At 35.4% G+C, this 14,152-nt stretch overlaps 1 protein-coding gene across 1 annotated transcript in view; it reads left to right on the forward strand.

Annotated features, from left to right (window-relative positions):
- Positions 1–14,152, forward strand: part of SCAF8 (SR-related CTD-associated factor 8) — a 104,994-nt gene that overhangs the window by 31,533 nt on the left and 59,309 nt on the right. Inside the window, 9 exon segments of the mRNA XM_006757679.2 lie at positions 1–63; positions 908–1,038; positions 3,092–3,268; positions 4,263–4,342; positions 6,519–6,636; positions 8,546–8,677; positions 8,953–9,065; positions 10,533–10,726; positions 13,286–13,386. The exon segment at positions 1–63 is cut by the window's left edge and continues 13 nt beyond it. Of these exon segments, the coding sequence (XP_006757742.1) occupies positions 1–63; positions 908–1,038; positions 3,092–3,268; positions 4,263–4,342; positions 6,519–6,636; positions 8,546–8,677; positions 8,953–9,065; positions 10,533–10,726; positions 13,286–13,386 (1,109 nt within the window).

A 14,152-nucleotide genomic window follows, 5' to 3' on the forward strand; every position in this document is an offset into this window, starting at 1 on the left:
TTCCTCCTCCAGTCGTCACACCTGTCCTGGCCAGTACTACTGCTGCTATGAGCAATACCCCAGGTATGTTGCTTTGATACAGACTTATTCTCCAAATATTGTGCTCATAATTCTCAGGTGATTATTCATATGTAAAATAATGATTCTGCAGTGCAGGAGAATTTGACTAGACTAGGAAATTTAAAAGTAATTTGAAGGAAAAATAAATTCAGAAATTACATTTGTGTGTAATTCATTTCTAAAAATTAGGGAGCTGAATGTTTTTAGTCCTTAGATACATAAACATAAAAAGCCTTTGGGAAATTGGTGTGTCAGTTAGGTTTTTCCTGATTTAACTGCCTGTAATCTTTTAAACTTCTATGCAAATCAACTTGATAATATTTCACAGTATACTAGAGAAACATAATAAGAAACCATGAAAAAATTTGATGGAGCCAATAATGCTTTAATAATCTCAAAATCAGTTCTTGAGTTTTAATTGACATACTTTATCATATCCAAGAATTACATTTGTTAACATTTTGGTATATATTTAGTTTTTGGTGTGTGTGTGCATTTTTGAACAAAAATAGCTTTATACATACTAGTTTATAACTTCTCATTGAAGATTGTATTTTGGTTAATTTTTTCTATAATTGATTTTCATCTGTAGTAAGATGTTTAATGACTGCTAAGTATTATAGTAGTAATTTAAAGTAGTTAATTGTAGACAAGAATGGGCCATCCTTTTAGTATTTTAATCTATCTAATTCTGTAATGATTTTTCAAAATGGAGACAATAAAATAAAACATTTATGTAAATTTGTATGTGTTTTGTGAAAGTGACAGAGCAAATTTCTCCACCCTTTCAAGCTTTATTTATTTACTTACAAATTTATTGGGGTGGGTGTGATGTCTCTTTTTAAAGGAACTCCTGTGACACCTGTTACTCCAGCCAATGTGGTCCAAGGTTTACCTGATCCATGGGTATCCCAGATAGCAAATACAGATACACTTACAGCTGTAGCTCAGATCTTACAAAGTCCTCAAGGCCAGCAGGTGAGAAGCTTTTTTATATTGACAATGATATAGAATTCATTATTTTCCTAATGGATTGTTTCATAATGCACCATCTAGAACAGTGGTTCTCAACCTTCTGAATGCCGCAACCCTTTAATACAGTTCCTCATGTTGCGGTGACCCCCAATTTCATTGTTACAAATTGAACATAATTAAAGCATAGTGATTAATCACAAAAACAATATGTAATTATAGATATGTTTTCCGATGGTCTTAGGCGACCCCTGTGAAAGGGTCGTTCAACCCCCAAAGGGGTCGCGACCCACAGGTTGAGAACCGCTGGTCTAGAATGTGTGTGTGTGTGTTTTCTTAGCACTTACTATCTTGTTACAGTGTATAAGTTACTTATTTTGTTTATTCTGTTTTTTCCTACTGGAATGTATGCTATACAAGGGCAAGGGTTTTTGTTCTGTTCACTGTTGTATCTGTAGTTTCTAGGTTCTAGCAGGCATTTAACACTTTTTTGTAGAAGGAATGAATAATGTATATTGGGTATACAAAAGATATCTTAGAGTTGAGTTGTCTGGAAGGTAAGGTGGCCTGTGCCTATATTTGTAAGTTATCAGTGAAAAAGTTGAAATGGTAGATTAAAGCGTGGGGCCTGGGTTTTACTATACATAAATGGTGAGCTGAGAAATAAAGGATTGATAAAAAAGTAGTGGTGAATTGCTAGGTATTTTTATGTTGAAGTCACATGATCTGAACTGTACTTTAATGGGTGGGAGAAGAGAGAAGGTTTGGAGAAAGGAGTATCTTTGTTTTGGTAACAATGATAATGTAAGGGAATAATGACTGTGAAAAGTAGTAGGGACTTTAAAAAAGGACAATCTCAAAAAAAAGGGACAATATAAAAACCAATTCAATTATATTCATATATCAGACCCAATTTCTACATTTTTGGCACAGTTAGGAAACTGAATTGATAATACATAAAATTATTGGATTATTAATTTTATTTTGTGATACTGATATTTTGAAAATCATTCATAAAGTAACTTTCCATTTTTAAAAATACTTATGAAAATAAATACTTTTAGCAGGAGATGGGATTTTCCAGGAGAAATAATACATAGAGTCAAGAAGACGCAGTAATTGATAGAATATCAAGTGCAGAGTAGAGGAAAGTAGGATCTTGCACTGGTTTATCCCTGGGTGACTGAAAATATAACAGTGCTATTGGGGATAAATGGGGTGCCAAAAGGGGTAGTTAAAGTGTGTAAACGAAAGATACGGCCTCCCTTCCTCCTTCCCTCCCCAGTTCCCTTTATTCCTTTCTCTCTCTTCCTTTCTTCCTCCCTTCATTCTGTCTGTTCTGTAGCTTCCTCAGTGCGGTAATTCAACCATCATATATTTTTAAAGTATTTTTTTTTTTGGTATTATATTAGCAGACTGTAGTAAATGTTTATTTGATAGCTTAATGACTCCTTTGTTTCTTAATGTTGCTATTTTAGATAGGCATGAAATTATTTTACTGTCATCTTGAGTAGTGTTTGTACTTTCTCCCGCTAAGAGGGTGGATGAGAAGAAGGGGGAAGAACGGTTACTTTCAACTCTTGTTGCACCGTTCACCTTTATTTTCCTTAGTTTTGGACTCTGCTTCAAGGGACAGATATCTTTGCTTTCCTGCTTTGAGGAAACATGCTATCAGATGTCAGATCTGGAAGATAGTAAAAGCAGTTGTAGTCAGTGTTTGTCCTTTTACAGAGATTAAGTAAGTTAATTGAAGAAGAGATGAAAAGCTTGGTGAAAAGAAATGAGTGTGCTTGTGATGAGTTTTTTATCTGGTTATTATTGAACGAACACTTTTTTGTTTTCTGACTTTCCAGAAGCAAGACAAATTTATTAAGGGATGTTCTATATAGGGCACACAAAATTTATTTTTTAAAAAATTAACTCTTGTTTTGTGTTAGTTTACATTTTTTTCTTCATCTCCAAAAACTAGAACGAATTCTATTGACTAAAAGCTTTAGATGGGTATTCTGATAAAACCCACAACCTGTCTGTATTAATTTTCCTGTTTTTTCCCTTCCAGTTTCAGCAGTTAATACAAACTTTACAGATACAACAGCAGAAGCCCCAGCCTTCCATTCTGCAGGCCCTGGATGCTGGTCTTGTTGTTCAGTTGCAGGCTCTGACCGCACAGCTTACAGCTGCAGCTGCAGCAGCCAATACGCTCAATCCCTTAGAACAGGGAGTGTCTTTTAACAAGGTAGAAATTAAGTTATCAAGTCTGTTCTATGTGAATTATGGATTTTATATACTATCATGTGGGTAATTGAGTTTTATCATAGAATTATTTCAATATCTACTGTACAAGATGTTACCAGTTTTACAAAAGGCTCAAATTTCTTAAATTAAGTACTTTTATAATTCTTTTTGAAACATTTACAATATTTTCCTTTGCATAAAGATAAACGATTTTTAGGTCAGTAAAATTGTGAATTCACCATTAAGGCAAATTATTATTTTCTGAATTTCTAAATTTATTTTTTGGATGTTACAAATGTATTAATTATGGTGTTGTATAATTTTAACCTGCTAAAATTAAAGCTGTTCATTGTGTAAGTTCAAAGAACAACTTTTCTACAAGTTGTCATTATTCTATAATATATTGATTAATTGAGGTCTAACTATCATGTTTTTTAAGTTGAAAACTTTTCACGTATAGCTTATTGTGTGATATGTTCATTATTCTTGTTAATTATGGGAATATTAAAATACCTTGGAAGTGTTACTCATAATTTATTTTTGCTATTATTATTTTCCATAGAAAATAGTGATTTATTGAGTCACTAGATTTTTTCAGCAGCAGCTTCTAAGTGTAATTTAGCCTGACTCTAAATAGCTAGACCACAAAAAATTCTTCAAATTGATCATTTAGAAAATAGTGGAGCATTTTAAGAAAACTTTACTAGGAATAGATCATTGATTATAGTTCTAGATATTTTTATCAAGCTTTATTACCATTGGCAAGCCACTTTATTTTGATTCTAATTTTTTCAAGAAAAGATCCACTCAAATGAAATGTTTTAGTATATTATAACATAAAAGGATTATATGAAACATTTTCATATTGAATAATACAGATAAATTAGTGGGATGTAATTGACCTTTAAATAAAATAGCATTTGTAACATATTTGTGAGAAGCACTTCTTAATCTCTCTCTTTCTCTTCCTCCCCTCCTACACGCCCCTCCCCCAGAAGTTGATGGATAGGTTTGATTTTGGAGAAGATTCTGAGCATAGTGAAGAACCCAAAAAAGAAATTCCAGCTTCTCAACTGTAAGCATTGTTTTTCTTTATAACCATAAATGTTTGATGGGGTTTTTTTTAATAAACATTGGATGGAATGCTGCATTCTGAACTACTAGATATCCTTTGAATAAGTTAGGCTGTTTTGTTCTAACATTACAAAATGATGGTAGGATGGTTTTCTCATTGCCTCACTATATTATTTTGACTCTCAGATCTTTGCAGATAGTTGGCTATATGAAAAGTCTTTATGGGAATGTTGATAAATGTTGGTAAATCTATTTGTGATATTTTCTGTATCTATATTAGGCTTTATTTATCTCACTTGTAAGAATATTTGAAATAATAGGAAAGAAGCTTGCTTCTAGTGCCAGGGACCACTTCTGGGAAGTATACCAAATCCTGGAAGTGTGTCAGACTAATCAGTAGAGGTTAGGGTTGTAGGGATTTTTGTTGTTGTTGATAATCCTCACCTGGTGATATTTTGCCATTGATTTTAGAGAGAGTGAACAGGAGAAAGAGACAGAAGAGAAACATTGATGTGAGAGAGACACATCGATTGGTTGCCTTTCCGCAAGCCCTGACCATGCCCGTTGATCAGGCCTGCAACTGAGGTACATGCCCTTGACTGGAATTGAACCTAGGGCCCTTCAGTCCTCAGCTGCTGCTCTTCCCACTGAGCCAAACTGGCTAGGGTGGGATCTTCTTCTTTTTATTTTTGAAGAAATGATTGTAGGTTTTTATTTAGCTCAGCCTCCCCACCCCACCAGTTCTGCAGAGCCCTAAATTTTGTGAAGGTTCATGAAAACAACATTGGGTGTGGTCTGGAAGGTGGGAGAACGGAAGGGGATTGATGAATGGGGAGAACTTCTGGGAATCTTGTTCAAACGGTTTATTAGTTTTATATATTGGGATAATGTATTTAAAGATTATTTATATAATATAAAACAAATATATTATTTTGATAAAAAGATTACTTGAAACAATTAACAACTGATGTTTTAGATTGAGTTGTGAAGTTAGAAGAAGCATTTGAAATTATGTAGTAGATCAGTTGCTTGAACAATATAAGAATCATCTATCTTTAATAATCTTGACAGCAAGGTATTTATCCAATGTAGTAATGCTTTCCATTATGAGAAGTTAAGTAATTATTATTGTTTTATGTTCTTTTGTTACTGAATCCTGTTTTTGATCTGCCATCTACACACTCATCCCCATTCTGCTTTCTGAAGCAAGGAAAGATTTGCTCCACTATCATTTGAGACATAGCCCTTCAATTTTTGAAAATAGGTATCATTCTTCTCTTTAGGCTTACTCTTTTTTTTTTTCTTAAATTTTATTTATTTATTTTTATGTATTTTATTGAGTTTTTACAGAGAGGAAGAGAGAGAGATAGAGAGTCAGAAACATCGATGAGAGAGAGACATCGATCAGCTCCCTCCTGCACATCCCCCAGTGGGGATGTGCCCGCAACCCAGGTACATGCCCTTGACCGGAATCGAACCTGGGACCTTTCAGCCCGCAGGCCGACGCTCTATCCATTGAGCCAAACCGGTTTCGGCCTTACTGTTTTTTTAACTGTTTCAAGACTTCTCACCATCCTGATTGTTCCCTTTGGGATGCCCTCTTTTTTGTTCCTTTTACCTTGTGGCACCCAGAATTCCAGGTGTGAATTTCCCAGAGTATAGTTAAATTATTTCCTCCTATTTAAACATTGTTTCTGTTAGCATATCTAATAACAGGGCTTTTTTAAAGAAAGCAAATTAATTTTATGAATTTTATTGTCAATTATAATTATAGATTTCATATGTACTAATAGAACATTTTTCCCACTATTTCATAGAGAAGTTAAAGTGACTGTTTAAATACTTTTAAACTGATTTTAGAAGTTGAATTGAGCTTTTCTTAAAATGTTCTGTTGTAAAAAGTACTAACATATTTAATAGCATGAGATAGTAATATCAAATCTTTATCAGAGTGTCTCTAACATGTCATATATTGAAACACTATTGAAGAGTATATTTCTATTTTAACATAGTAATGTTTTGAGGTATTCCATTTTCTTTGTTAGTATTCCAAAAATAAACATTGTAGTAGAGTATGTTTCATTTCCTTGGCATTGAGGTTCAGGGTTAAATACTTCGTTATTTTTATATTATCTTTACTCGTTTTAAAATATATTTCCACTTGTTTTTCCTTTTAGTTCGCACGTTTCAGAATCAGTGAACAATTCCATTTTTCATCAGATAGCAGAGCAACTACAGCAACAAAACCTAGAACATCTCAGGCAGCAACTCCTGGAACAGCAACAGCCTCAAAAGGTTTATAACTCCATCTTGTGGCCTTTAGAATTATTGCTGTCTGTATTTTATAAATTGATGTTTCTTATTAAGTATGGTGATTTTTCTTCAACTATTATTAGGAAAAATAGTCTTTTTAGGATTTAACAGTTTTTTTCTGTAATCAAAATGTACTCAAGCAACTTATGAATGGATTGAGACCATTGTAGAAATTAATCTCAGTATCCTAGAAGTGGAGAACAGAAGACAGAGATGGGCTTTCAGTACCACAACTTAGTTCCTCTCCACTCAGTTCCCTTTCAAGTAAGGTAATGATGCTTTTGCTGTTGTTGATGGCATTGATGACAGAATAGATTGCTGCCTTTACTTCAGCTATTACCATGTGGCAAGAACTTTATTAGGGTGATTACATTTAATGCTGATGAGATAGGTCTTTTGACTCCCATTCTATACCATAGAAAATTGAAGGTCAGTGAAATGAAATATCTAATCTTTATAATATTCACAATATTTTTTTTTTAAATTTCAGAAAGGAAGGGAGAGGGAGAGAGAGATAGAAACATCCATGATGAGAGAGAATCATGAATCGGCCGCCTCCTGCATGGCCCACACTGGGGATGGAGTCCACAACCCGGCATGTGCCCTTGACTGGGAATCGAATCCGGAACCTCCTGGTTCATAGGTCAACGCTCAACCGCTGAGCCACACCGGCCGGCCTATATTCACAGCTTTTTGGTGAAAATGAATTTAATACAACCTCAGAGACATTTAAAATAAGCGTTATTAGACAAATAATACACACAGAGGTGAACAGAAGAGCAAGTCCTCAAGTAACCTCTTCTCTGATAAGCACATACATCGTGGGGACACAGGCAGAATTCTAGTTTCTGTAACAGGTACAAGTGAAGGACTGGAAATATAGAAGAGGGATAGTTACTTAGTGCTGTTACAGAGGCAGAAGGTTGTCGTGATGGAAGAGTTTATCCAAAAACAGATTTGTTCATCTATCGTGACACTTTGGAATTGCCTTAGTTCCAGTTTTATTTCAACAAGGTTTAGGAGAAGCAGGAAATTCAAGGTGTAGTACTCTTGACCAGTTTGTACTTAACACCAAGTTATTGGAGTGAAAGGTGAAAATAATATAAACTTGAGTATGTGATCCTAAAGAATCTCAGTCTCTCCCGCCTTGGCTCACTTAATTGCTCTATGTTATTCATAATTTTAGAAGATACAGTAATAACACCCTTTTGGAAGGAGTAGATGTTCTTAAAGGCGTCATTGTTAAAAAATGAGTGAAGAAAAGGGAGTAGTGAAGAAAAACGACTTTCTAATGCTTAAGGTAGAGAGTGTTTAAAAAACATTTAGAATTGGAAGGTATAGCAACAGAGTAGCAAATCAAATAAATTGTTTAATTGGCTCTACCAATTCAGTTGCCTACTGTATTTAAGATAGGGTTAATAAGAAAAAAAAACTAAGCATTGTTATTTACCAGTAAGCTCAATATGGCTGTCTAAAAGTTTTAATAGTGTCCTAGAGAAAAGAATAGGATTACTAGTGCCACTCTAAACATAGTCGCCCTGACCACACGTGGAGGTTACCATTACATATCATTCATGATATCCTCCCTTTATTAATTCTTGATAGTTTATATTTTCCGCAATTAAAAATTCACTTGAAGACCCACTTGATTTTCTCATTCTATTCTAACATTGTAGTCTTCTCCTCTTTTATGAAGTTCTGCTTTGCTTTTAATTAAACTTGGATTTGCACAAAAGTGTAAGTTTAGATTGATTATAAAAGATTAAACATAGAATTTCTTTATGCTTTGGGCTCAAATTTTAGAAATTGTCATGTTTATGTGTTTAAATTTTCACTTGTAATAATATTCACTATTTCTCAATGTTTGTGTATTTGTATATATTCTCAATAGGCAACCCCTCAGGATAGTCAAGAAGGAACATTTGGATCAGAGCATTCCGCGTCACCTTCACAAGGGAGCAGTCAACAGCATTTCCTTGAACCTGAAGCAAATTTGGATGATTCTATAGATATTCAGCAACAGGTAAAAAGTAAATGCTTTTTTGGGTCATAAATTTATAAATTAGAGAAAAATATTATAAAAGACGGTAATTTTTATTTTAGGTAGAATATTTTATTGTCTATCTTATGTAAAACAGTAATATTCTGAAGGTTTTTTCTCCCTACCTAAGCTCTGCACTCTGTTTTACTATTAGACATTAATGCTACTATCATGAGTAGTTTGTAAGGAAGAAATGTCAACATGTACTGATTCTAAACTAGGCATTTTGTTTGTTTGCTCTTCCTTTGACTATTAAGGACATGGATATAGATGAAGGGCAAGATGGAGCGGAAGAGGAGATCTTTGAACAAGAAGCAAAGAAAGTGGCTGTTCGCTCGAGATCAAGAACACATTCACGCTCTCGTTCAAGGTTCTACATGATATTTAAAAATAGTTATTTGTAAACATTTAAAATGTTGGCTTTGTTTCTTTGCATCAAGATGTAAGGAAATTTTTTTTCTTAGAATTATATCTTATATTGTCTCAGAAGCCATATCATGAGACCTTGATTTTTGGATTGTGTCTGATTATAGTTAACTAGAGGCCTGGTGCACAAAATTTGTGCACGGGTAGGGTCTGTAGGCCTAGCCAATGATCAGGGCTAATCACGTTCCCTGCCTCCTGGCCTCCCTGCCTCCTCCTACCCTCACGCCCTCAGCACCCTGCCACCACCGCTGCCCGCCCCTAGCGGTCAGCGCACATCATAGCGAGCGATCGAACTCACAAGGGGACAATTTGCATATTAGCCTTTTAATAAATAGGCTATTATATAGGATAATATTTTGATGACATCCACCTTTTAGGATATTAATGTCTCAGAACAACAGTTAAGTCAGGCTGTGGAGGAAGTGTTAGAAATTCTATTGTATTACTCACATTCCATTTCATCTCATAATACCACCAAAAATGATCATAAGGATAACACTACAAAAGTTTTATAAACAGTAATCAGAATATCAAACTATTATAAAATATTCTATAAATGTTTTTTTTGTGAGCTTTTCAACATGGCTAAGGCACATTAATGTACATGCTCATTCAACTTTGAGTTAGATGGTTTTTCTTAACCTGGTAAATTTTTATGGAGCATGCATACGTTGGCTTTACTACGAACTACATTAAAACGGAAAGTCATTAGTCTTTAACATTTTTTTTACCCTATTTTCTGTACATGAATACCCTGAAAATCTGAACAGTAAGTAAATACTAGAGGAGGGAGCAGTATCTTTGATCACCTTTTCAGTCATTTCTTGTTTGTTTCAAGACGTTATGAGTATTTACCTCTTCTAAATGAGAGCCTGACCAGTCAGCTTTCTCTAAACCCACCTCATGTCACTGAATTATTTGGCTTAAAGAAGTTATGTTAGTTATAATTTGGTTGTAGCACAGTGGCTTCCTTATTTGTCTTGTAGCTCCTCCTTAATAAGCAGGTTGGAGAAGTCGAAAGCTTGTAAGCAGAATTACATAATGGCCTAATGCTCTGTTGGAAACATTCTTTGTTTCGTAATTTTAAGAATGTAACATCTACATCACCTAAAGGATCTTTTTATTTTATTGGGTTTTCTGTCCCTGTTTGTGACTCTTGGAAAAATAAATTGGCACACTAAGAACCATGTTTTTCATGGTTGTGGATCATAACCCAGACTCAGCAAGAATTATTGAAAACAAATATTTATGATTCGTGTATTTGAGAAAATTCGTATTTAATACTTGATTATAGTTATATTTTTTAAGAGGTAGATAAATATAAAACAACCCTTTTTTTCTCTCTCTTCAAAGTAAGATATTTAATATAAGAATAACATTGTCATTAGTAGTAAAATAAGAATTTTTTTAGGTCACCAAGAAAACGAAGGTCTAGGTCACGGTCTGGATCTCGAAAGCGTAAGCACAGAAAGCGATCACGCTCGCGCTCAAGAGAAAGAAAGAGGAAATCATCACGCTCATACTCCAGTGAAAGAAGAGCTAGAGAAAGGGAGAAGGAACGACAGAAGAAGGGATTACCTCCAATTCGGTCTAAAACATTAAGTGGTAAGTGACAACATGCTTTTACAAACTTCGGTGTCAACAGATGCTAAGAAAATAGTTATCTGCTACAGAGCCTCAAAATCTTACTTTAATACTGAGAATTTGAAAAGTGGTTTGGTAAATGAGTAATTTTATCCTTGGCTTTTGTAATGTGATAGCGGAGAAAAGGGAAAGGAAGAACAGTTTCTACTCAAATACTAAGGTTGTTTGAGAGTTAAATTTTTTAAAAAATACGTTTATATTGATTTCAGAGAGAGGAAGGGAGTGGGAGAGAGAAACATCAGTGATGAGAGAGAATCATCAATTGGCTGCCGCCTGCACGCCCCTTACTGGGGATCGAGCCCACAACCTGGGCATGTGCCCTGAGGGAATCGAACTGTGACCTCCTGGTTCATAGCTTGACACTCAACCCCTGAGCTACACCTGCTGGGCCTAAATTTTTTTTTTTAATGCAAGTTACTAAACATAAGACTTGACTAATGATATATAAAGTGGACCAGGCATAGTGTCTTTACATGAACACCGTGACTTCTTTGCATTCATGTTCTACCCAGTTAACCACCAAGTAGGTCTGTAGGAGTAATTATTGTAGGAAGCATGTAAATTTTAAAGCTAATTATAAACTTACTGAAGTAGTCTTGGAGACATTCCAGTTGTATAAATTTTGCGTCCTCTGTATGTTAATCTACAATGTATGATTAGAACAGATTTGATAGTAGTGGGAGTTTATTTTAGGAGAGGGCTAGAGGAGAGTTCATGTAGTAGGAATGTGAGGTACAGGAAAGTAAGTTGTAATTAGTGCCAAATTCTGCCTAAAGGATTCTTAGTGGGTTATATAACTTCTAAGGTGAACCAGCAGACTGCAGATGGGCAAATTACATAAAATTGAACGAATTGTCTTTCTTTGCAAAGAGCTGAACATCAGTCGGGTGATCTGATTTCCAGAGGTCTCCAAATATATTCTTTCTGTCTTGGAAATAGATAAACAATTGCTATAACTTATAGTACTGCTGAAGCATCTTGGAAATTCAGGCTTCTAATTAAAGGCAGTAGCCACCTGCTTACTAGTTCTGGCGCTTTCAGCAATCTTTGGCTATTTTGCTAGAATCTTACCTGATTATGAGAGGCAGTGTTAATCTAATGTCGCTCTAACTCACTCTGAAAGTTTTTATTTATCTCTTAAGGTAAGGGGCACTAAGGGAGCTGAAGGTGTTACCATAAAATCTCTACCATGCCTCTTCCCATGATTACATTTAAGGCATTCAGAATCTCCAATTTTAGGATATTGCTTTTACCTGGTGTGTCTTTCATGTAGTTCCTCGCCTAATTTGTCATGTTGCTACCACCATTTACATAGTTTTGACTATGGAATTTATTTTCTATTGCTGTTTTATTTTCATGGGTAAACACAATGAAAACAAAACAGAAAACACATAAAGTATGGTGAGAAGGATGTCTCATTTTTTTAAAATCTCAAATCTCTCTGTAGAAGCAATATTTATTTTAGGTGGTCCCAACACATTTTAAACACAGGCAGTAGTTTTCCCCTACCATTGGTCCTTAGAACACAAGAGTTTTTATGAATAGTCCAGAGGATATGAAACATCAACACACAGTAGCATTCTGGGAATCAAGTGTCTCCTCCTCATGGAATGGAAGAGACTCGTTTTTGCTTTAAAGTAAAGAAAAAGATGTTCAGGAAAAGGAGATGTTCATGGAGGCATGAACAATACAGCTAAAAGTGACAAGATGTCTCATGTGTAACATTTTGTTTATTAGTTGGTAGTGGCTTCCAAGTCTTTCATTGTAACAGTTCAGGAGTTCTGATTCAGTCTTTTGCTCTTCGTATTTTCATGGAAATTATTATTTCCTTAAGGATAGGATACAGTTTTGAGATTTAAATGTTAATTAGGGACAAACATCCATTTAAACTTTCCAGCACAGAAAAATACTTTAGTCCGGCCAGTGTGGCTCACTGGTTGAGCGTCGACCTATGAACCAGGAGCATTAGCCTATGAACAGTTCAATTCCTGGTCGGCACATGCCCAGGTTGTGCGCTCTACCCCCAGTGGGAGGTGTGCAGGAGGCAGTCGATAGATGGTTCTTTCTCCCCATTGATGTTTCTCTCCCTATTCCTCTCTGGGAAAAAAAAAATGCACGTTTAAACAAAATACTTGAAAGGTACACAAGATTGCAATGAAAAGTGTTTTGAAACTTTCTTGCACATTAGAATTACCCGTGGTATTTTAAAACTCCCAATTTCCACTGTGTCATACTCCATACTATTCATTATCTTTACAGTGGGATCCAGGTACCCAAAGTGAGTCAAGTGTGCAGCCACGCTTGAGGACAGGTGACATGGTAGAGGTTGGCTTGGCATAGATGCAAATGGATAGATACCTAGGATTTTAGTTGATTTTAAATAGAAAAGATAAAAATGTCAGTAAACATGTATTTTAAATATGCTGTCTTAAATTTTAATGTTATTGTTAGTAGAGCTACTCAGCTCCTTAAAGGAACTGTCGACGTGATTTAAGTCATTTGCCTCTTTTTTCTTGACAGTGTGCAGCACTACCCTCTGGGTTGGTCAGGTGGATAAGAAGGCAACACAGCAGGATTTAACCAACCTGTTTGAAGAGTTTGGACAAATTGAATCCATTAATGTAAGTATCACATTAAATTATAGTTTAAGGTTTAAAAAAAGAATAGAGTTTTCACTCCTACAGAGACTCACTTTGGTTTCTAATTAGCCTAAGGTTATCTGTCCGTACACATCTTTTTAAGGATTGTTCGACTTTCATCATTTCTGTATACATTCTGGTGTTTATCGTCTTGCTTAATTAATTTTTAAAATGGAATTCTAACAAAAATTATTTTTTTGTAGTAGTCTAACACTTGATCCCTAAAACCATTGAATTTTGAGTTAGTGGGAACTAGTGTGATCTAGTTTAATTCCTTTTTATAAAAAAGAAACTGAGTCCACAGAATTGTAATCCACCTGCACGTGAGCACACAGGTCGTGTGGAGACGCAGCTGGATTTTGAGGTCCCAGTCTTTTGTTAGCCTCTTCTTTCCTCCCTTTCTCTTCTTTGTCTTTTCCTCTCAAAGCCAACCTTAAACAAGAAAACCTGTGTGGCCAGGGCATCTTCAGTCACTTGAGCTTAACTCTTTAACTCCTCAACTTGATTCTTTCAGTTGTTTTACCCCGCCCAATCTTCTTTGAGTAGTTTCTTCTTCCTGAAGGGCTGCACTAAGGATGTCCGACTGCAGCTTAGGCCTGTTCCCCGCTGGCAAGTGGACATCCCCCGAGGGCTCCTGGGTTGCCATAGGGATGTATGACTGCCAGCTTAGGTCCAATCCCCCCCCAGGGAGCTGGCCTAAGCCAGCAGGTGGTCAGGCCCTGAGGGGTCCCAGACTGCAAGAGGGCAC

The sequence above is a fragment of the Myotis davidii genome, unplaced genomic scaffold (genome assembly GCF_000327345.1).
Source record: "Myotis davidii unplaced genomic scaffold, ASM32734v1 scaffold1494, whole genome shotgun sequence".
Taxonomy (NCBI): domain Eukaryota; kingdom Metazoa; phylum Chordata; class Mammalia; order Chiroptera; family Vespertilionidae; genus Myotis; species Myotis davidii.